This window comes from Watersipora subatra, chromosome 2 (assembly GCF_963576615.1).
Source record: "Watersipora subatra chromosome 2, tzWatSuba1.1, whole genome shotgun sequence".
Taxonomy (NCBI): domain Eukaryota; kingdom Metazoa; phylum Bryozoa; class Gymnolaemata; order Cheilostomatida; family Watersiporidae; genus Watersipora; species Watersipora subatra.
The window spans coordinates 6,394,562-6,420,382 of NC_088709.1; the positions used below are offsets into that span (position 1 = coordinate 6,394,562).

The 25,821-nt window shown below is 37.0% G+C and overlaps 1 protein-coding gene across 10 annotated transcripts in view; it reads right to left on the bottom strand.

Moving 5' to 3' along the window:
• LOC137386829 (beta-hexosaminidase subunit beta-like) overlaps positions 1 to 24,101 on the bottom strand; it is a 48,647-nt gene extending 24,546 nt beyond the window's left edge. For 5 of the 10 annotated variants that reach the window (XM_068072985.1, XM_068072984.1, XM_068072983.1 and 2 more), the window contains exons 1-6: positions 23,967 to 24,101; positions 17,188 to 17,463; positions 14,033 to 14,281; positions 5,651 to 5,748; positions 1,861 to 2,001; positions 191 to 244 (exon numbers count right to left, since the gene is read on the bottom strand). In XM_068072985.1, coding sequence (XP_067929086.1) covers positions 191 to 244; positions 1,861 to 2,001; positions 5,651 to 5,748; positions 14,033 to 14,281; positions 17,188 to 17,332 — 687 coding nt within the window. In that variant the 5' untranslated portion in view covers positions 17,333 to 17,463; positions 23,967 to 24,101. The remainder of the gene's footprint in view (positions 1 to 190; positions 245 to 1,860; positions 2,002 to 5,650; positions 5,749 to 14,032; positions 14,282 to 17,187; positions 17,464 to 23,966) is intronic. The other 5 variants (XM_068072990.1, XM_068072988.1, XM_068072987.1 and 2 more) reach the window with 2 other exon arrangements.
• Positions 24,102 to 25,821: the final 1,720 nt, after the last annotated feature.

Consider the following 25,821-nt stretch of genomic DNA (forward strand, 5'->3'; position numbering starts at 1 on the left):
CATCTTCGAAAAGCTAGCGGGAAGAGCCTGATAGACAAAGTTTGTGCAGCCAATAGGTAAGCCATGATGCAGTGGCTTTGTGGTGGTCTCACAACGTCACTGTTGATGAGGGTAAAACAAGAGAGCAACAGAAGAGTTCACCTGTGACCCCAACGAAACATAAGCCCAGATCATGTACTTTGATAATTACCTCCGACTTGATTTTGGATTGTATTGGAAGTGCCTTGTTATCAGGCTTATTCTTCTGCAAAGATAAAGTTGACGTGATGAGCTAGTCTTGATGCTAGCTTGATCACGCATCTAGTTGATCAAACCCACTACCAAGTACGCATTAGCAGAATTATTGACCGACCATGAGAAACTCTTTACAATTAGATGGCCAAAGACAACTACAGACCCAGAGGAGCACCGCTAAAGGTACGGCCACACGTAACGAATTATTCGTTAATCTGACCGAATTCACGAAATTCACAGATAATTCGGCCGAATATCACAGAATTATCTGAGTTGTGCATGCACACCAAATTTGTCACATGTGTGCATGTGCAGGTTTGGTGTGCATGCACACCAAACCTGAGGAATCTAATTATGTTTGTTCCACTGCATTTATTTTCACATCACTATATTTTCGCACTCATCAAAGCTGCGAAATTAAATTGCAGCGAAATTAAGTTGCAGCGAAATTTTACTCTGTATGCTACTCATGAAACTAAATACTAGCGAAATATAAGTGTCCTAGGGTATGTTGAATTGCACTAGAACTTTTATTGTGTGTCGTCATACGTGTCTTGGACTATACTAATTGCAAAAGCTGCTAAAATTGTGCTCGCTAATGACTCGTTTAGCCAATTAAAAGCATTTCGTAGACAAATTATGTGTGCATGCACAGCTCAGATAATTCTGTGATATTCAGCCGAATAATCTGTGAATTTCATGAATTCGATCAGATTAACGAATAATTCGTTACGTGTGGCCGTACCTTTACACGGAGGATAGACTCGCACCAATGATATACAGCCCCCAAGGATAGGCGACCGCTATTATATGGGCGAGGTTTAATGATCGTGCTCTGTTATGATTGTGCTAGCCTGGGTTTCGGAGCTAACACAATTCCCGCAGGGTGGTTGCGTTGCCTTGTTAGGTTTTGAAAAACATGACTTGCCGTTATCGTGTCATTAGCTCATTCAGTCAATAGGCCCCGCAATTCACAATAGCAAACCTTGAATTTCTACAACGTTACAGTAGAGGTAACACCTAAATAAAAAAATGGATCCATGGCCAATAAAACATTTCAAATTACCTACATTTACTAATTTTGAAATTGGTAAAGGTCGTAGTATATGCTTAAAGCTGAATATAATTTACCCAAAATTACCCGAACAACGGCCGTTTTTCCCTAGTTTTTGATTAATATTTTGCCACCCCTAATATAAAATGACAAAGTCTTTCATCGTTGTCACATTGTTTTACCTGGCCAATAAAATGGGACAGCAGGCAAAGCTGTGCAGTGTAGTTTTCATACTAAAAATCTAAATATAAAACCGAATTTGGGCTATTTTACAATTGTGACTATTAATATCATGAATGCTTGTGAATGGCAACTGACTGATAATAACGGTGACAATATTGGGAAACTATATTTATTTGACAACAAAATGAATTTAACAGATCAGTAAAATAACCACTATAGTTTATAATATTTGTAAATTTACAAGGGGCTTTATTCAGCATATTGGTTTGTTCGGGTGCCGTGGTCCGTGTTCGGGTTCATCCCAACAGAGCTCGATCATTGAGCCCCGGCCACATGATAGCGTCGGCTATCCTTAAGGGGCTGTATATCATTGCTCGCACTAAACATACCTGCTGCTGAGTGTTAGCTTCTGTCTCAGCTACCTGTTGCTGGTTGTAATTGAGCTTGCTGGGCTTGGAAGTAGCGGTAAGGACATGTGACAGGGAGTGTGATGAGGTAGAGACATTGTCCGCGGCTTTAACACCGACCTTCTACACAATGAGTTAGTCTCAGCCACAACCAACAAGAACAGCTTTACATTAATTATGCTGCTGAGGCCAGAAACAGGGTGCAACTGATTCAAGATGTAGGTGCGCCTAAGTGAAATTGTTAATTTGGTATTGTTACCAAGATATTAGGAGAGAATGGGCGAGCCTTTTGTAACAGTAAGTTTGTAAGTTGTGCATACTAACACAAACTCAAGTTTGCTTTAGCAGCAAACTGGTTGACAGAATAACATAGATAAGTAGATAGCGATCAAGTGGCTATTAGCTGACAGCCAGGAAATATTCACTTGAGGATGACATATCTACAGTGTATGTAACTATTTTGGGCTATTAAGTGATAAGTTAATGTGCATATCACTTAGTAGCCCAGAATCGTTATATATATAGTTATATGTGATGTACCGTATTGCCTATGGACTCCTGTACCATTATTACACGGATGGCTTAGGAAGTCTCTGACATGAGATGCCAGGTGATCCACCAAAATAACAACTTTTACGATGGGGAAGGGTGTATCACGTGCGTGCGGATGACAGATGTAGTTCATACAATTAGTAATGAAACTACTCATTACATCTGTACACCGACTGATTTCTATAGGCGAAGAGAGGACCAAGTAGCATTGGTATTTCCTGTTTGTTACTCGCTGCCAACCACCAGTCCTCTCATATTGAGGAAAGTTGTTAAGATCTTATAGTCTTATATCTCTTAGTCTGGTAGTGAAATTTGCTGCTGAGGGTTACTCCCGTTCTTGAAAAAAATAACAATGAACACTACAGAATAAATAAATTCACACACGGAATACTTCCTGGAGCAGTCCATTTCACTACCAGAGCAGCCCACGGAATAATGGAAATGGTGATATGCAAGCCAATTGTGGCAGACACAGTTTAAATGGAGGCTATGCGCGTGTAACGTAGCTGAAAATTTTCTCTTTCCAATGAGCTATCATGCATTCGGCTATAAACGCAACAGATTTCAAGTTATTGATAATGGCAAAAAACCTCCATTGAAAACTCGCCGATGCAATTGCAACATTGTTATCAAAATAAAGTAAGAAAAACAAAATAGAATAACTCAACTTAATGTGACCCACGACTAAAACAATTGTATTTTATTTTTAAATATTCATTATACATTTAGAGATATGTAAGCTTCGGCATAAAAATTAAAATTAATTAAAAATTAATTTTAATTAAAAATAATTAATTAATTATTACCCTCTCACTTTAATTAAAAATCAAAATTTCTATTAAAGTGAGAGGGTTCATGGTGTACAGTAGTGCTGGGCACGAGTACTTCTTGGTCAACGGGTTTAGACCCGCCCCCTTCTGTTCGGGTTTTTCGAGTATCGGGTAGCTAGTAGTGCTAGGCTCGGGTATTTCTTTGCCTATGGGTTTTTCAGGTATCGGGTTTGTTGATATGGATTTTATGTTTAAATTTTCTCAACAGATATATCTTCAAATTTACAAAGCAATTATATTTCTTTTCAATTTATTTATCATTTTTCAGTTTTTAATGACTGACATTCATACTCGCAGCGTTAACAGGCGGATTGTTAAACAGTCAAGATAGTCTGGGCTACAGGGCATTTTCGTGTCAACAGGTGGCAGAAGATAGGGTCTATGGTAGCTTAATACTTAAGCATGTTCTATGTACCTCTCTGACTTTTGTAGATGGTGCTCCAAATATCATAAAAAACTTTAAATTATCGGCTTTTTCCGTTAGTAAGGCTTGTTGGCTTAGTAAAACTTGGTTATAATGAATTATGTAATCCATAATAGCTAGCTGTGGTAATCAATTTAAACAGAGTTATTAAATTTTCACTGCTACTATTTTCACTGCCGTATTAAAAATGGCATAGATTTGTTTATGAAGCCGATTTGGCTAATTGCGCAAATAAAATTTGATGTAAGTATTTCTTCTCACCTTTTAATGACAAGTAATCACTGCTTGACTGCAATATTTCTAGTAGGCATAGTAAATAAGGTATGCTATATATTTCATTCTATCTATTAAATTAAAAGACTCGTTAAACCCCATTGTCATGCCTCCTTAGCAAAAATGACACAGAAATGCCCTGCGGTCCTAGACTAAGAGCGCAGGGTGCAATAGACCGAGTTTTTGTTAATACTACCCGATGGATCCGTGTACCAAAACCCGAACTTGAAAGTCAAAAACCGAACCCGAAGGACCGGAATACCCGAAATCTCTATTACCCGATACTCGAGAGAAGATAAACCCGCGAGTTCAACGAGTATTACTACCTGTGCCCAGCACTAGTGCACAGCATGCCACAAACTCTGAACATACCACCGTTATTCGTTTTGACATTTCGATATAGAGATACATTATGTATCATTTTATTCCTGATTCTATTTACAATTCTATGGCTCATATAAAGTGCCCCGTGCAAGATTTTTAAGGTTGACAGAAAAAATTCACATTACAGCTATTTGGTGTCAAAAGATTCACCATGTCTTACTCTGCTGTGTTGTAGGTGCAAAATATGTGGAAATGAGATTACAACCTCTTAATAGCTCAAAAACGATTGGTAAATCGCCACCATCACGAAACTGCCATAGATGGGACGCAGCTGAACAAAATGGCTTCTGGTTACACTTTCATGCAACCTCATTCGTCGAAATACTTTTACAAATTACTTCACGCATTCAATAAAACTATGTCTATTGTCCTAACGAGTCTATCTCATCATCATTGTAATGCTGTTACTTTGAGCATTGCTATCTTATAACCTACCGTAGAAATTCGTCTATTTTTTAACCTCAGCTCGAAGGAGTGCATATCATTCTCTAATAAACATGATGAGCCTGTTGGTCGCCTGTGATAATCAAAAAATGCTGCAGAAATTATTCGCGCTGTTTGGCAGGAAGTATGGGTCACATGATGAGATTACGACTAGACAATTAAACCAAGCCGAAACAAAACTGTAAAGTTGCGAGCATCTATACTTGATAAGGGCTTTTCGGTACAACCCGAAGTGTTTGTCATAAACTAGTGCTACGAGAAGTTTTATACTGAGCATTTTCTTGGCCTTTCAATTCACGTGGGAACATCACGTGACAAGACAATGACCAAACTGTAATGACTATGTCAGAGAAATAAACTGATTTCAATCTACAACGGTTTCGTGATGGCGGCGATTGAATGTTGTTCGTTTTTTAGCTTTTAAGAGCTTGTAATCACATTTCCACATACTTTGCACTTACAACACAGCAGAGTAAGACATGGTGAATCTTTTGATACCAAATAACTGTAATGTGAATTTTGTTGCAAGTCAACCTTTAAAAACTGGTATATAGCCTGATACCTGCCCATGTAACAATGGTAATTTACTCTGAGAAATCTAAATATCCATGAACTAGTTGAATGACAGTTATCCATAGCGCCATACTAGATGTAGCTACGTAAGTTAGGCCTATATATAGCCAAAAATAAAGCTCGAAAATAAAGCTCGAAAATAAAGCTCGAAAATAAAGCTCGAAAATAAAGCTCGAAAATAAAGCTCGAAAATAAAGCTCGAAAATAAAGCTCGAAAATAAAGCTCGAAAATAAAGCTCGGTGAAGTTGAGGAGAAATGAGTTGAAGGTACTTACAAGGGCACTTTACTCACCTCTTCAAACTTGTTGTTTATGGGTGCCTTGTTATAACCACCAGCTGAATCCCCATAGCTCGATACTTTTGACCACTGCTCTTGTCTGCTGAGTTCATCTGAAAAACAGTTTTACTTTAATGTAATCAAGTCTAGGAAGCGCTGCGTGTTTAGATATGACATGTACCACGTAGAAGTGAAGTTAATTACCGTAAAACCTATAGTTCAGCGAAATGGTGCTGTATTTTTCAACCCTCTCCTTATAGTGGTGTTGTAATACATGTTCAAATAGAGGGTGATGCATTATTTTTTGACTGGCTTGTCAGAATTTTGGAAAGAATTATTTAACACTTTTACGAACAAAAAGATGTCAATGCCACCTATATTTTGCAGTCTCCTCTCGGTAGAGCAACATTAACGCTGTCGGCCTCTGTATTTTTGCTGAACCGTTTTTTCATATACATAGAAGTATCAGACCAAGTTAAACAAGGAACTACTTCGTGAGTAATACATTATACGGATACAGTTATTATTTCTGTGGTGTCTCTTTTAAAGTTTTAAAGAAAATAATCAAAAAGCTTTGCAGTTAGAAAAAGGACTTGGATACGCCATAGCAATGTCTGCTGTTACACCATACATGGTTCCTGAAGAATATTCTCATTGTTTATTAAAACACTTCAACTCTTCAGACCAGGTTGTAAACCACCTTATGGACAAATCTGAAAACAGATCGGATTTAGACCTTAATGGCTTCAAATCAAAATGTAGTTCTGATGATTGTGATCATCAGTTTTCTCAGGTAGGCTTACGGTGTCACTAAAACCGTAACAACACTACAGCAAAGACAAAAGAAGTAATTATTATTCATGTAACCGAGTCATTATTGGTACTTTTCTACTGATCACGCTCTATTATGGGTTCGTAAAGATCAAAGAATGTCAAAGTGGCGGTTTAATAGAGGTAGCCTTCAATTAAAGGGTGGCGATGTTTTGTCAACCTTTCTATAGTGTCATTGTGTTAAAGGTGGCGATCAAATAGAGGTGGTGGCATTCAAATAGAGGGTGCCGGTTGAAGGCAGCTCAAATCTAATGAGCTGCCTCCAATCGGCAATAAGACTCTAATGTCTTGCCTTTTGGGACGATTATACAGTAATCGCTTCTACATTACAGGGGATGCGTTTTGGATCCGCGTGCGAAATAGAAATTTCAGGGAAATAGAAACTACAGTGAAACCGGTATTTGCACGTCATTGCGCTCTATTTTTCAACCCTTCCCCTATAGTTTCGCTTTATTAGAGGTGCAGTTCAAATCAGAATGTTTGAGAAAATAAATTTAACCCTTTCACAGGCGAATCGAATGTCACCTTTATTTTGCACTCTTCTTCGGGCAGTGCGACACTAACCCTTTTGGACGCAAGAAATTTGCTAACTTACCTCCATCTTGTCGTAGATCTCTATAGAAATATGCACGAGGAGGCCGATACACGTCTCAACCAGTTGACATCGATTGCTTGCAATTTAACTACGATGACCGTACGATGACCCTACGATGACCGTAGGCCTATAGCCTGCATTGCAATTAATTGGAGCTTGAAAGTTTTTTATTCAATTTTCAATTTGAAGGTATATTTTCTTTTTTTATAACTATATTTAACAAGGTTGCATAAAAGCTCAATGCACCCATCGATTTATTTGCTACAGTTTCCAGCCTAAACTGGCTTTTTATGCGTAATAGAACAGGAGTTACGAGCGTCGATCATATGTAAGCTGAGTTCCGATTACCGCAGTCATGCTATCAAATAATAAGCTATAAACCCGCAAATTTAGTTTTATAATAATTATCTATATAATGCTACAAATACCGTAAAACCTCTAGTTGAACACCACCTTTAGTTGAACACCACCTCTATTTGAACGCCACTTCCAATTGACTGCCATCCTGAGAGTTAAAAAATAGACCGCCACTCTCCAATTAAGCGCCACTTCCATTTGACCGCCACTGACATTACCTGATCTTTGCGAGCCTATAATACCAACTGAACAGTAGAAAAGTGTCCACAAAATAGTATAAATAATGAATTGTTTATATTAATAACAATTAATTCTCTCATTGTCCAATTCTAAAGTTTTTCGTTTTTTTCATTAAAACTTTGAAAGCAACACCATAGCAATAATCAATAACGGTCTCAGGCTAGTAGTAGTTCTCTGTTTAACGTGGTCTTTCTACTTCGAAGTACTCTACACATATAAAAGAACGGCTTAAATTTAGAAATAGAAAATACTAGAAATAATAGAATTACTGTCTCAGGCTAATAGTGGTTCCTTGTTTAACGTGGTCGTAATACTTCGAAGAACATGCATATAAAAACGGGTTCGCAAGTTTTGGACCAAAGGTTACATTTACCAAGCATATCCTACTTTTATTGTGCTAAATGCAGCGCGTAAAAGCTTTGCTCTGCCAAAAAATTTTTGAACGTTAATATCAACTAGTTTAGTAGTGCAGAAGAAGAGTTGAAACATGGTAGATTATATATATCTACTATACATGTACATGTCCTTGTACATACAGCATACTTATATAGTAAATTATATATGTACTATATATGTACATGTCCTTGTATGCACAGCATACTTGTATAGTACCTTCTATATGTACTATATGCGTACATGTCCTTGTACACACATACTTGTATGGTATATTATATACCTAGTATACATGTACATGTTCTCGTACACGCAGCATACTTGTATCGTACATTATATACCTACAACTAGCTGTGCCAACTGGCGTTGTCCGGGTGTTAAAAATCAGCTTATAAACAATGAGAGGTAATGAGAGTTGCCTGCCACTTGCTATTAGCCTGGCAAATTGCCAATGGAAAATTTCAATAAGCTTACTAATAAGAGCTCAGCTTTTAATGACGATACGCCATGACTTTGCAGCATGGTATTTGCTCACATATAGCGACCTATATGGCCTAGGGAGTCTATCAATCACTGTGGCCGAATCGGTATGGTGTCGGCCTGCCGAACAGGAGGGTCCGAGATCAAATCTTCTTCGGTACGGATTCTTTATTCCATGATTCTAATAGCTATAGCTATATAGAAATATATAGAAGATACATGTCCCTGTGCACACAGTATACAGTGCTCCCTCAGGATATGATTACCCTGATATGTGACTTTTTTAATTTACGAAGTTGAACATGGTAAGATTTTCACCTCACTATATGAATTTTATTTCACCATACAAATCCAAAAAAATGTTTGCCCTATTTCAAATTTGTCAGTCGGTGTGCTTAGTAAGTACGTCGAAATAACAAAGACGCCGAAATACGGTTCACTGAAAACAATTTCACAACATTTAGAAGAGACACGATGACTGAATTTTCTCAGGACAGCATTCCACGTGGGAAATTTTGTGAAGTGTAAGCAAGAGCAAGTATTCATTTTTAGCCTTATATTCCTTTTTACTATAAACTTTTATTTAGCATACGTATATAACTACAAGTATCTATATTTAATTCATTAGCTATGGACTCTTGAGACTGATACAAACGTTACAAGACAAGGAAAAATGATTTCTATGACAACAAAGTTGGAGGTCATAAATAATTAGAAGGCATTGGTAATATTGCCAAGGAATATGGTCGCAATCAATTAACTCTTGCGATTATTGTTATTAAAAACAAGAAATTCGTTAAAGCAAATACAAGGAGTTTAGGACTGACTTGAAAAAATTAGAGGTCATGCACGAGATCAGCATTCAAGAAGAGCGACCATTTAGTGGTGGCAAGGAAGTAGAAGATACAGAATAACCTACATTGGCAGAAATATTTCAAGTGTTTAATTTACTGATGTGGACTGGTACATATAAAAACAATAATTTACAATGTATGTATATGTAAGCCTATTATTAATTTATCTTCTCTGTGTGGTGTGTTTCATGTTTTATTCATTTCATGTCTTATTTTATTTCATGTTTTATTTATTTCATTTTGATTTTATGTTTTATTTTCTTGTTTAATCATGTATTTCCAGGCGGGCCTGTTTGCGACTACGTAAATAGAAATCATCGTATGTATCATTGTAACTCATATATACATGTATATAGCTATAAACAGACAGTTGTGAAGCTGTTGAGCACAAGCATTATATCAACTCTTCCACCCTGAATCAACATCAGCGCTATCACACCAGAAACTTTGGAAGCTGGTAAACAATAAAACTAAAAACCCGAAAGAGTAAATGTAAAATTGCGAAAGCCAATCCTGACACGACTCTGGTCGCTACAGTTACTACTTTGATGTGTATCAACATACAGAATGACGCTTCACGGATTAAGAAAACATCCATTTGGTAAAGCGTCCAACTGACAACTATAGGCTGGTTCACACTATATCAGCCTTATAAACGCTGTATGTCAGCGTTTTCCTTTCGGCGCTCATAGTCGATTATGTGAACCGTAGACTGATGGAACCAACGAAGCAATGGTCAGTGCCAGTTGCAACGTGCATTGCAATGGCCAGTTGCAATACAAGTCGGGAAAGTTTGAAGCTGTCAAACTTTCACAATACTTCGCCGAGCATCGACGACCGCCTTTACAATGTGAGAAAATTCAACGATAGCGATTCGTGGATAGCTTGACTTATTTATTTCTATTTATGATAGTTGATGTGGGACTAGTATTTGATCCCAGCATAGGAAACCAAACTAACAAAAAGGTTTCTCCGCGACAATTTAGAAAGAAAAATGAGAACACTATGTCTAGTATTTGCTGAAGCAAACGCGGATGGGTCTGTGATAGTCTGAACATGGCTATCATCAACGATCACCGAAGTATTGTGGAATCAATGCTGAGATACAGAGATATATTGTAAACCAGCCTTATGGCAACTTTACAAATGCCGATCTTTTCGCAGATTGATCAAATTTGGGGCAGAGACGGTTGCAGGTTTAAAACTGGCACATTATCTATCTGATGAACTAGCGCCATTAGCTAGCAATATACTTTACTGTATTGACTCTGTAATCTAATTATCTGTACTAGATTATCCATATTTCATAGCTGATGTCGTCACAAAGAAAGAACATGCCAATTGTTCATCAACAGGACTAGAGCCAAATTCAACAAGCACGTATGGTATGTTTAAATAAAACACTGTCAAAGGTACACAATACATGAAATTGTACGTATTACGTATAGCATATAGAAAGGTCATTGACGCTATAATACAAGTTCGACACAGAGTTAATCTATTCCAATATTTTATTACCATGTCAAAATTTTCATTTGTTGGAACAAATTTTTTTCAAATTTTTTCTGACTCATTTCAAACGCGAAAAAAGAAACTTCAAACAATTGTGTGTATTAAAGAAAATGAGTTAGATAAACCGACATAAAAATTGAACAGAAAAATTAAAATAATAAGCAATAATAAAATGCATAATAAAAACATAATAAAATGCTATAGGCAGGTTTAGCAATGATTAGATTCGACACGTGAGTTAGTGGTATGAATACGCTGCCGTGACTAAATGGGGACTCCCGGTGAGAAATTACAAGTCGCGCCTTTTTCTTCTGAGCGTTTTAGCCGCTATCAAGTTTTGTCAATTTTAATCTTGAAACAACCCGGCAGTCAGATCACCTCAAACATTAAAAACAATTGCAAATAATAGAAAAATACCGATACTTTATGATAAAATCTACTAAAATGTTGTGGAAGTTCACCGTTAAGTCCGACTGTTCACTGTAATACTTGGCATGAAACATTAAAATTTGAATCAATTTCGGCATTCATACAACGTCTATGATGTAATTAGTTATATTACTAGTCACATGAATCCACACGTGATGTACCAGGGAAGATTAGACTGATTTTGCAGATTGTGTAAGATCTGGAATTCTGGGTAGCCCTGAGCCGGTCTATGTAATATAGGTTATAATGGTAAGCTGTCAGTTGTGTTAAGGCAAGCTGACAAACAAAAGCGCTATTGAATAATGCCACGAAACCTCAAATGTAGAATTGCAACAGAAAAAAAACAACTGCGTGGCAATTATAGTTCTGTAAAATTTCGTAGTCCGAACTGTTGGATAATATGGAAAATTGAAAGAGAATCCATAGAGCATGGTTCGAGGCTTTCCAGAGTTCAACAAAAGTACTTGTAGTTCAGCTGAGCTAATGTTCTTTGGTCAGTTGAAGAGTGTCATTTGCGTGACAAGCTCATCTCCGAGTATGTGATACGTGTGAATACAACCAAGATGTTATGATATGATTGAAGCAATAATACCTGCACGCAAGGTCAGAGCATATTGCTGACAGAATGCAATAGAAACCCAACTATTGCAGCCTTATAGTGACCCTATAGTTTACATCAATTCAAGAGTACGCGACACCGTGACTGGGATAATTGGATTGTTCACACATCCTGCCAGCATCTCATTCTGACGTCTTGTCCAAGAGTGACCTCTTGTCACTTACCCGCTTAGCTAGAGTCACAGATCCCAGATGGACAATTAAGAAACTCGTTTGTCAGAGTAAATAGTGCAGTGCACATCTGCAAACATGCCACAACACGAGGGCTATAAAGAGAAAGAGCTGTCACGCACAAGGTAGAAAAATCTACCTACAACGCTTTGCGAGCTGTTCGCCTGAATCCTAAAAGATGTTTGGCCCAACAACAGTCAGAAGTGTAGTGTCTACGCTTTATGACGATAGGGCTCTCTGTGTCACTCCTGCATCTCTTGCATTATCATGCAAATTACCCGTCAACCGAGCTCCACATAGGAACTTGTCCAGCCAGACTGGAACAAGGATGATGCCTCCTAATAGGAATTGTCTCTGGCGTGACAAATAGACTCACCACTTGATAATAACATTAGCCAATTACTAGTCATAATATCTGACATACAGGATGTTGTAAAATAATTAGCTTCATAATTCCTTCACTAATAGTTGGAGTCTAGTCGGCCTAGCCTAGTTTAGCAAAAATTGAACGAAAAAGGGAGAACCAAAATCAAATGTCAAACAAAATATACTGTGATTCAAGTATACAAAGCATAATTAGAAACAGTATATACATGAGCTCGGTGTAACCAGATCCAATTGAATGGTCTATGGAGCAGATGTTAGCACGCTTGATAACTCTTTGGAGATATTCAAACAGCCTGAATCACAGTCACGTATCATAAAGTGACCAATAACGCAGGATACACGGGAGAGACCATATATAACTAACTAGAAAGAGGAAGTGGATAGTAACAGCTGGGTCAGTCACGATCAGTCACCAGTCCTAATCAGGCAACACTCAGAATGCGGCAACAGAGAATAGGACTAGTCCAAACTAGACGCTGCTCTCAAATACCATTCCAATCTTAAATATCAAAGACTCTTTTGTCCCTCTCTGCTTTCAATCTCGAAGCAATGCCAAGATGAATACGTTAATCATTCCTGAACTTACGTAGTCCTGGGATTGTCACTGACAACTTATAGAGGACGCCAAGACTATATATTGAAAATAGCCTAATTGAATTGAGCACCATTATCGACAACTCTTGGAATGTTATCACCAAGCTGCAATAATAATGTAGGCCCTATATAATAAAAGTAACTCGGGAGCAAGTATGCGCTTTCACGGAATTGAACAAAAATTTGGTGAATGTTGATAGGGAAATAGAGTTTTAGCTATTGCATGTAGCGTCGCGCATTACCCATTGGGTGAAGGCGTGATTACATGACAAATGAACAAAAATATTTCATATGACAACTGAAGCTAGTGATTGTATGCTGCACTGACCTACATAAAGCAGCGTTATCAGCCAGTAAACAGGAAGAACAGAAATAGAGTGAAAATTGCTTTTACTAACAATAAACCTTCCAATCAGGTTCACCAAAAAGGAAAGTAAACTTCTAATTCCCTCTTCGGTGATAATCCATCTTTAGTAAATGAATAACATTATGAATTGATAGCAGAAAACAAATAACATTCCAAGCAAACCAAGTACGGCTGCGGTGATCAACTGAATTGCGCATTTCAGAAGCTTTTACAGGATCTACAAACAGATGCTAAAAACCTCCATTTAAATGGTTTGTAGCCATTTTTAAAACCTATTCATCGCTACCTACTATGTAGTATAAGTAATGTCTGGTGATAGGATTCCCAGTGATCTGATAGCCTGTGCTAGGAGCACGACAGCTTCTAAGCTTCTAATCGGGGACTTGACAGGCTCTGCTATGGGCATAATTCAGAAGAACTGCCGTTGACTCGTGACACTGGCTATACAGGCAAAAGCAATTAAATATCACTAATTTCCACTGTTTGCTTCACACCTGGAATGAAAAAGGATTGTGAGCATTAAAAGGCTTGAAAGCATTCATGTAAAAATAGAAGCTGGTAAGACATACCTGGTGTGATAGGCTTATCCCAAGTTAGTGCCGTGTCTATCCTTGCTGGAGCAGGCACATTTCCTCCATTGGCTGAGAGATCCATTCCCCTTCGATCTTGACCCAGCCTATGAGTACCCGCATTCCTATTGTCTAATACCTTTGCCACCCTCGTCGTTGGGGCTCTAAGGGACTCCAGACTGTCTTCATTTGCATTGAGCATGCGTCTTTCTACAACTGTTTCTGGATGCATCCGCAAGGTGGGTTGCTCTGCAATGAACATAGCATCCTTCTACATCAAACGTTTAAAACTAACCGGAAGATACCCTAGTTTCTAGCAGTTTTAGGGCCTACAACATATCGGTATGAGCTATTCGACCTGAGCACTAAGTTAACATACTCAGCAAATCGACAGTATAAAGGGAACAACAAGCGTGGGGTTGATATTAATGGTTGAAACGCAAATCTATTGAATCTAGTGAAAATCTGACATCGCCTGTGGTGATAAAGATATGTATAGGCAAGGATTATGAGTAGCCTATACTAAGTCAGTCTTGCATGTTATTACCCCATTGAAAATAAGTAAACATGACCAGCGTTTAAGAATTAGTAGCTGTGAAACTAGGAATTCTTGTCTAAGCTCCCAAATCAACTGCTTCACTCTGAAGTCATTAGACATAATAAAACATCATTATTATATCCACATATTCTGTAGTTAATAAAATATGGATACTTCTGCACCCTGTTAGTTCTGCCAGAAAATCAGCGACCCAGAGTTTTTAACAACACGCTATTGTAGCCTAAGTCTGCATCTACAAAAACATGCCAACAATGCCACAGCCTAGCATCAACGCGATACAAATCGGTTAGCGATTTTGCACTTTCATCTGAGCTTTCGTAGTGGGCTATGTCTTCGATGTTTCCAACACTTGTAACCTCTAGCAATTCCTCTTAGTTGGTTTGATGGGATTTACCACAGAGAAAAGAATCAGCATAAATCCAACTATCAATTGTAGTTACAATGTTTTATATCATACTTACAGTCCACATTTTACACACATATATATAAATATATATAACATTCTTACATGTTTTGTCTTGCTAATAACTCTCTGTTAAAAGGAGTACATACACTAGACTCCAACTGATTATTAGCCTTGTCTTTTTCATAATGAACGCTATTAGGCTATTCTGAATATAAACAAATCAGACACTAGAAATCATGGCGTAAATAATTCAATAATATGCCATTGCCAACATGCCATGCAAGCTGTTAAGAGAACACACTTACAGCAAAACATAACAAATACTTCATAAGCCTGCATACATACGGCCATTGCTAATCATACCATTCTCATAGTTAGGAGCATACATTACGATAATTAGTTTAAGAAAGGTCCATTATTCCTATTATACTTATTATTATTGCAGCTCCATGATTGTATTTAAGTCTTGTCAACCCAGCGCTGAGCGGAAGTACTGGAGCAGTGAAAATTAGTAATGCAACTTTTATTAACGAATAACTACCGGACACAAATGAAGCCAACAACATCTTTCATATAACAAAAAGTCACTTTTTGACAATTTTTACAAAATAAATATGATTTATACTAAAAATAAAAATGTTTATTAGCAACAGAAGACACATAATTACAAGAAAAACAATAGTTTTCATCCCAAATAGTATTTTCTACATGAACCGTTTCAATATTATTAATACAGATGTTGCTTACAAAATCGGCGGAGATCTCCAAGGTATTTTTAGTATAATATGCTTTGGTCGCACTACCCCATCCATATGCTTTGGTTGTACTACCCCATCCATATGCTTTGGTTGTACTACCCCATCCATATGCTTTGGTTGTACTACCCCATCCATATGCTTTGGTTGTACTACCCCATCCATATGCTTTGGTCGTACTACCCCATCCATATGCTTTGGTCGTACTACCCCATCCATATGCTTTGATCGTACTACCCCATCCATACGCTGACCAACATCTGAGCATGAAAATTAGCCTTATCGCTCACATGTACGCTCATCAAAGTAGTCTTGCTAGATGAAAAACTTTGCAAATGATTAAACACACTAACAGCTAACAAGGGTGTATTATTATAGCTACCTTCATTATTTAAAATTCCTCTTATAATGGCTATAACAAACACTGATTTACAAAGTTATACCTTATACGCATTAAGAAGCACTTGAAAGCAAGGAGCTTGTAAGTCATGACATATATATGTATGTACATATGTAAGTCATGACATATATATGTACATATGTAAGTCATGACATAGGCTATACATGTACTCAAGGAGCATTTATACCAAGACGATTTGTCGTAGTAGTGTTTCTAGTCTGTTTATGATTTTATATACGTTTTTTACATAGACTACACCAAACCAACTCAAACTATACAAAATGGGTCATGTCTTTTAGCCAATAAAATACAACATCGATATCCATTCAAGTTGGTTGTATTTTAAACGCTATTAACACAGCGAGATATGATTGGTCAATTTCATGTTGTTCTCCTACAATGACGGCCGTCAAAAGTGGACAAACATGTATGCAGCATTTCATCGACGTTGTGTAGTGCAAGATCAAATGCAAGTGTCATATGTAGTGCAAAATAATAAAGCTGCTATGATGACAAGGTTTCAATGCTCATTATGATGTTCATGGCTAACATAAGAGGTCACAAGACATGTGTAACACATGTTTTTGTTCTTATGGCTAACAAATCTCTTGCATTTTAGGGGCAATTCAGAAATTATTTCTCCATACCCTTTTTTCTTATTATCATGGAATGGTAGAATTTAGTAAAGATAGTTATTTTGTATAACATTAGAAAAGAGATTTTGTGCTGAATAAAATGTAATTTGTAGTTCAAAGAAATACCAACTACTTCTCAAGTTATCAAAGACTATATATGGCCATGTGAACATTTGAAACTTTTTGAAAACCATTTCCGATTTTAAAGAGTTGATGGTTATTCTGCGGAGGAGAAAAAATACGACACGTAGTGGCCACTTTATTACTGATATGTAATTGTTAATTAAACTGTTTTTCTCAATCTAAAGAGAATGATAGTTTATCGTCGTGCATATTCAATAATGCTACAAAGTCGTAACTTTGGAGGGGATATCACACAATAGAGCTAATTTGAACGTACCATGAATGTAGGGTTTAGGTTCATCAGCATGAAATCCACCAGCAAGCATGTAGCTAAAGATGATACCAAATAGCAATAAGAGAACCAGCTTCACAGCGCTGCATCGCTTGAGGAGATGAGATGTGAGAAACCGTTTCAAAGCCATGATTTCGTGCGAGCAGCATCTATAGTGGGGCAAGGTAGTCACAAGTCTGACAGGTTCTCTTGAGTCTACCCATAGTGACAGTTCATTGTTTAGGGTAGCAACAGGAAGTTGGATAAAGTTGTGCCTTCAATCTACAAGCAGGCATCGATACACCAGCTTATGTTGTGTTGGTTTGCATTACATAATAGCAAGCTACCGTAAAACCTCTATTTGAAGTCCACCTTTATTTGAACCCAACCTGTATTTGAGCGCCACTATGGGAGAAGGGTTGAACAATAAAGCACCCCTCTTCAATTAAACCCAACTACTATTTGACATTCTTAATCTTTGCGAACCCATAATAGCAAATGATCAGTAGAAAAGTGTCCACAAAATTGTACTAATAATGACTCGATTACATCAATAAAAATTAGTTCATTCGTTGTTTCTGTTCGTATCGAAGTCCGTTTTCCAACTCCAAGTCTTAGGGTTTATTGTCCAAGTCTCAAGTTATTTATTGCATCCAAAAGGTTTAATATCGATTCATTGGAAGGAGAGGGCAAAATACAGGCGATATTCGCTTCACCCGTAAAAGAGCTAAATTTATCTTGCCAAAATTCTGACATGCCATTTGAAAAATACAACACCCGCCTCTATTTGACCGCCACTAAAGAGGAAGAATGGAAAAATAGAGCGCCACGGCGTTCAATTAGAGGTTTTACAGTATATAAATCTCAAAGTCTGTGTGCCAGTATGTGTGTGTACTTCGGTTTTTCTAGTTAAAGCTATTAAAATTTTAAAATAAAAAACTAACTGCCTGCTGGATTTGAACTTACACAGATAGCAGCCGCAAGTTTTAAACCACGCATTTAACCACTGCACTATACAGTCCTTAGCATCCAGTCGTTCTTATCATATACCGCGTGTGCACGCTATAGTGCACTTTTGATTATTAACTAATATTACCTTTTGCATTTGTTACTTTTTGAAATTGTTTAAAAAGTAATTTTTTGTTACTATTACCTGTTTTTTTAACTTGTAATTTTTAAATGTGCTGTTTCAATTTCAAATGTGCCGTTACACTTCTATTTCCAGTTTTTCATAAGGTTCAACTGCTAAATCGGTAAAGGCTAATACTTTTCACACAGACAATTGTATTATCTCGAGTAGGAATAGACTCTACATTCTCTGTTTGGTCAGACAAAGACACTACAATATCTCAGTACGTTTTCTTAGTTTGTATTAATTGTTTCCTTACCAAGTCATATTTAATTGTAATCGTAGCAAAACAAACTAATTTTGGACTTATTTCACATTTAAACAGTTTAATAGTTGTTCTTTTTTGTTTCCTAATTCATTTGACCTGCACAAAACATTTCTCTCATGATACAAAGTTTGAAAGCTTGAATGGTAACTGTTGTTATATTTTAAATAAAAACAAAATTTCTGTGTAAAGACTTATTACTGAGGCAACGCCAGGCAATCATCTATTATAGTTATAAAATGATAATATCCCTTCAAATTTGAAATAAAAAACTAATTTACAACAACAACAAATTGCAATGCAGGTTATAAGATCATCGTAGGTTAACTGCAAGCAAAAGATATTAAGCGATAGAGACATGATTGTATCAGCTTCCTCGTGCATATTGATTAAAAGCTCTACAAGTTGGCTGTAAGTTAGCAAATTTCTTGCATCTGAAAGTGTTAATGTCGCCTCGCCTGAAGAAGTGTGCAAAATATAGGCTACATTCGATTAATCTGTGACAGGATTAAATTTATCTTCTCAATATTCTGACGAGGTGTCACTTCTAATAAAGCACCACTCTAAGAGAAGGGTTGACAAATATAGCGTCATGACATTCAAATACCTAAAGGTTTTACGGTACATATAATAATGTTGTATAATACAACCTGTTCCTTTAATAAAAAAATTGCTTCAACAATAAAGCGTTAACAATAAAGCGCCTACCTCAGTGAGATTTTGGTTAAAACTCTGTAATTGAGTCGTGTGTTTTAATTTGGAGCTGTTTAAATGTAGATATGGATAATAACAAAACTGAATGTCAAAAGCTGGTAATAGCATGTCAGCATAATAATGCCAGCAGCTGCCGTCAATAAATAAAAAACTAGCAAGAGCAATGAAAATATATCAAAAAATAATCGTGTCATTGGACATCACTTGAAATGGAAATAAAACTAGGACAGCAAGTATAACTTAGTAAAGCTACCAAAAGTCTAGTTATTCCATTGCTGCACATTGTAAAGAAGACTTTTTGTGACATAAGTTTTGTGTGCAAGTTCATGGAGCTTCATGTAGCCTAGAGAACTTTTTGACAGCCTTATGGTACGTTCAACAGATACGAATTCCCACGTGTTGTATGCCTCACTTAGTAATCAGGAGTTATAGGAAAAAGATACCAACAATGGCTTTCAAGGTAAAAATGTGTAATAAGTGATAATCAGCATTTACTTTATCCAAGCAAGTTATATAGTTGAGCAGTTTTACCGTGGGCAGAAATGCTAAGTTTTTTCAGATGAATTTCTGTTCATCATGTCTCACACTGTGTTAAATGGCCCGTTGTCTATTTTAGCTATTGTAATAAAAAAAGCCAACAGTAAGTACGACACTGAGTTTCTACCACTGTCGTCGCAGAACAAAACCTTTGAAATGGAAATGGTGGCCCTGAAAAGGGCCGAGGCGGGTGATGGGACTACTGGCACTCAGAAGTCGATTTTTACTGGTGACTCCAGCAGTCCGAGAGCCTCACTGTCATCTCCGATAGGGTCTGCCGGCGAACGAACTATCCTGGACTCTACTTCATGCCGTAGAGTAGGGCAAGCGTTAATGGCTAGCCTACAGCAAGGCCGTCGATTTTGTCGTGACCTTGTGTAGCGTTTCCCTCGATAATGGTATGAGCGACAGGGTGAACATGATCTTGGTCTCTGAGGTTCGGTCTGGGTATACTGGGTTCTCATTGGAGATGTGTGCTGGCAGGAGAGGATGGGCCGTGAAGACTTTGTCACAGGAGCAGCAGTGTCTGTGAACACGAGCATGCCGCTGCAGGTCACACTCGGTATTTATAGACAGCCAGCATGCGTAATAGAGTTTGTTTATAATCCAGCAGCTTCAAATTGCTGACTCAATGTGTCTGTATTACGTTTTATGTGATTTATCGTGGTTCAAATGAATTTGAATACCATATTTTTCGTACAATTAGCCGCTACTTTTTCCAGATGTTTTGAGCCATGCGGCTCATTTAGAGGCTGCGGCTATTCTGTGGTTTTTTCTTTCATCGCTAGAGTCACACTAACCGGAATCTCCAGTTAGCGCGCCTCTAGCGGTGAAAGAAAAAACCCTTTAATGCCTAACGGTACTGTTCCGTCTTAACCAGCAAAGTTGCTGCAGTGTTAAAAGCACTGTCATGAGTTCTGCGGCCTATACAAAAGATGTGGCTTATGCATTGTTTTATTTTCAGTATTTTTTAAATAGAGCAGATTCTGTTTATATAGGGGTGCAGTTATTAGTCCGGAAAATACCGTAGTCATTTACAAGGCGCACGCTTAACACCTGTCCGATGTAGCATATATGTATGTTTTGTACTAGCAATTTTTTATTTTAACCATTTATTACCATATTGTTCTAAGATGTGCATGTTACTATGTAAATACTGAGAAAGTTATTAATACTCGTATTGTGCGATTAGTTAGTGACGAATATTATTGTTTTTGCATTTGAAATATTTTATTGTGGCAACAGTTGACCTAATTATTGTGTAACCAATCGAATGTGGATTTTTCCCTTGGTTTGCTATATAATCCTTCAGTTTTGTCATAGCTGTTGTCTTATTGCTTTGCACTGAGAGATACATGTATAACAGCGATAAAGATACTGCGTTCATTAACTATAGCTCTGCTTGATTTTCCAAGGCAAATAGCGTATAAAATTCTTGCCACTGTTTCTGACTTGAGCGTTGTAATATTAGCCAGTGTATCATAGCTTCGCTCACTATAAGTACTATTGGCCGAACAACAAGAATTATTGCAATTGGCTTACTAGGGTGTAAAAATTGGGAGAAAGCACCAAGTCTGTTTATCGGCCCAACCGCCGAGTCTGTTTATCGGCCCACCGCCGAGTCTGGTCATCGGCCCACCGCCGAGTCTGTTTATCGGTCCACCGCCAAGTCTGTTTATTGGCCCACCATCAAGTCTGTTTATCGGCTCACCGTCGAGTCTGCTTATCGGCTCACTATCGAGTCTGCTTATCGGCTCACCATCAAGTCTTTTTATCGGCTCATCCTCAAGTCTGTTTATCAGCTCATCCCTGAGTCTGTTTATCAGCTCATTCTCGAGTCTGCATACTGACTCACCATCGAGTCTGTGCGGACTCGCTCTTGAGTTGGGAGTTGCCTAGCCTTGCCTAGTAGGGTTTACTTCACTATGCTGATGGGTTTTGATACATAATGGCTTATATTAATTCCCTTTAGTCATTCTCTAAAAATGACTCGCATCCAACTAGTCAATTGATATCAAGACTATAGACTACCTCGCATACACAGCTTGATACGATGCTTGGTACAATGAAGAAATCAGTTCCCAACTGCATAACGACTCATTAACAAATCCTTCAGCCAAATTGAATTCTAGAACAAACCAGGGTTGGTTTGATATATATATCACTTGATATAAATCATCGATATATATCATCGATAGATATGATATTTTTGGGTAAAAAAATCGATATTTTTAAAAAATATCCATTTTATCATTCCATTTTCATCTTACAACTATTGATAAGTCTAAAATGCTAAAAACCACCTAAAATCATCAAATACTTGCACAGGGACATATTTGGCTTACCCAACACAGACAAACAAAGACAGCCAAGGTGGACTAAGGTGGTGACATTGGCTAGACCAATAAATTAGTGTTTGAGTTGAGAAGAGTTTTTCAGATCTAAAATGTATTCCTTCATCCCAGTACTATCTCCCTAACCTTATTATCTCATTTCATGTTAAACTATTATATTTTATTGCCTTATTGGGAGACCAGCCTGTTGAAAACCTTTGAACTTCGTAATCCATGATTTGGAATTGGAACAATCTGACACCCAGAAACAAAATTGTAAGCACATTACAGTGACTCACTGAGATGACAGAGTAACTCATCTCATCATTTTCTGCAAAAATCTTTCAATGAATAGCTTCAACGGATTCTGGCTCAGTATAAAATCTATAAATATGATGGTATAACTCTGACTGCTAGTGTTGGGTGCGTGTTTTCATTACGTGGACTAGTTCACAGCAAGTTTTGAAATTGTCTCGGTGTGGTGAAGGCTGGCAAGTTGGTGTTTGTTTACAAATACCTAAACTAGACAAGAGTAGGACTATAGAACATGGTTGGACTATCATAGTATGTATTTAATATTTGCACTATTTTGTTTGCACTTTGCATTCATGTCATGATTTCCAATCCAATATTTGACGAACATTTTCATATTTATAAATATTATTATTATACTAGGCTTACAATAAATCAAGTTTTTGGTATTAAACATTGCTAACTGGTCCCATACAACCTATAAAATACATCAATCACAATGTAAACACCATACAAGTTCAATCTAGCTTCAAATCTTTTTCAAATTTGTCATTTGTTTCAAAAATATCATAAATATCAATAAATACCATGATATATATCAGTGATATGATATTTTTAAAAATATCGATACTTTTGCTAACCCTGGAACAAACCATTGCTAACGCGAATGTTCGGCGCTCTGCTGATTTTTGCTAAGCAAACAGATTTTTTTGTAAATGTTGGTCAAATATTTATATGGCTATCACCTAGTATGCAATGATATTAAACTGAGAAATTTTTGGGCTGATCAATCTATCAACCTACTAATTCTTATTGAGAATTGACCATAAGTTGTCAATAGCCCAGTAGTTGTACAAAATGTTAGTTTAATTAGTTGGTGGCTTAAAAAAGTGTATAGGCCTATCTCAGACCCGCCAACCCAAGAGTGGGGCAATGCGTGAGATTTGGTTTTGGGGCAATTGATGTATCAATGATAGTATATATAAAATTATGGAAATTGGGGAAAAAATCTCACGCATTTCTCACGCATTTTCATTTTTTCTTTGAGTGATTGCGTGAGTCTCACGCCCAATGCGTGAGAGTTGGCAGGTATGGCCTATTTATTGAAAACTTTGCAACAATCTCACTGCGCATGGTTCAACACACCAACACCATTTAATCAAAAAACAATAAATGAATATTCTTAGATTAGATAAAGTTTTGATGACGGTTTAACAACTTAATAGACCACCACACAATCATTAATTATTAAAATGAGAAGTTTGTTCAATAGCTTGTTTCAGAAAACGAACAAAAATAATGTATCGACTACTCAATTAAAAACATAGATATATAAAGTGGCCCACCTATTTCTTCAAAACGCATGCATACGCCATTATTACGCTTTTGAAGTCATATGCGTTAACATATAATCTGTCCGTCAGTAAACAAATAATCATCAAACGATGCTTTTTGAAATCAATTTCGCATCAAAATCAAACAATTACTTGAAGAATATTTGGTTGTAGTGAAAATAATAGTGGTGGTGCATTTTGTGAAATAGCAACTTACTTACCTGTAACATTCGCTGGTAACACTAAAGATACTCTAGAACAGCGTTTAATAACAGAAACAGCGCAAGACTGTCGTATCTAATTCAATTCAAGTAATAAAATTTTTAAAGATGAGCGGTCAGCTTGCGATACTGACTACTAACTAAGTGATATTTTGACCGACGTCAAGTTAGAACTGTTCCATTCGCTGATAGGGTTGATTTCATAGTCGTGTTCCAATTTATCATCGATCTTTTCAGCATAGACAGAGTTAGTTTTGTGGTATTCACAGAGAAAGGACAACTTCAAATAAAAGGGTTTGTTTAGACGAGCGAGTACAGTAGGTACCTACATTACATGTACTTGCAAAATAAACAATGAGTCGGCTATCAGCCAAGCGTATATTCTGAGTATTTTACCATGTGATTTATATATGACAATTATTTGATATATACACTGTATGTGTTTATTTCACTGATGATTGCATAAATAAATATTCTAATAAATCCTGTAAGTACACATTTTTACACTTCATTCTTACACTTCAATAGCTTTCTTTATAATAGAGCTAAACTGAAAACAAGCTAAATAGAAAATCAAACAGACACCTTTTTCTAAATCTTTAATCAATTGGTATCACTTTTCTAGTTGTTGCAACAGGTGTGTCATTTGCTAACAAACAAATACATTTAACAAAGCTGTAATGTATTTGATAAAACTTGCAACGACTTATAGGCTAGCAAATTTTCTTATCACTCAAACAGCATCAGGGGCAATTAAATTTTATACGCCTAATGATAACCCTTAAAGCTTTCTCTTAAAAAATTCTGCTTGGCTCTGTTGGGTTCTGCGAAAACTGATTTTGTTATAGCAAACAACCCAGGGGATAGTAGCTTAGACTATTTAGATTCAGTATATTATTTTGATAAAAAGCTAGTACAACTTTGAGTACAAAGCTTTGCATATCATGGTAAATTGTAAAGATATATTTCTATTTAGGTACCATATTCAGTGAGAACATAGGCGATCATGGTTTTCCTTTGCTTCGTAAAACCATGATTGTTTTTGGCAAGTTTCAATAGTGGTTTGCCATTGCCTTCTGTTGGGTGTTTTTATTGAGACACCATTTTTAGTTCGATGTCTGTTGGCTCACAGAAAAGCTCCTCCGCCCTATATCAGATTACATTTTTAGTCTTACAGGGTTGTTAGCCACCCTCCTCATCAACGATGGAATGCAGATCAAGAGCCGGTTTAGTCGCCGATGACCCAACTGGGCGCTAGAGCAATTGTAGTTGAATGCCCTTCCTAACACCACCAGTGGTCCTTATATGACTCAAATCGCTGACCTATTGATCCCAAGTCAGCACCCTAACCACTGAACTGGAGCTGAGTAAAGATATAGTTAATAAATAATAAACATTGTAGTGAAATACCTTTCACCAGGATAGACAAGCTCTTATTGTATGCAGATAGAGTTATCAGCCTATTTATCATTGGGAAACAACTCTTTTCTTCAGCCAAGTGGCTTGCATGAACTGTTCCTCCACATCATAGCAGAGCATCAGCTTATACGTAAAACACACGCCATGCTAGGCAGATAACTGTTGCTCAGAGTAGTTTATACATTGCTATCAATAGATTCTCTGTTAGCCTACACTTTATAGAATCAGTAAAAACGGTTGCTATGCTTTGACTAACAGTTTTTATATTATGTACAGTTTGTAACAACATCCTGATTATCAATGCTGCTCCCTTAAGGCTAATAAACTAAAAATGAGTAAATTCTTTTATAAACTAGAGATACAACGTGCTACACACAAACAAAGATTTGATGAGCTGGCATACACCTTCTGCTTTGTGTTGATCATAGCCTACTCA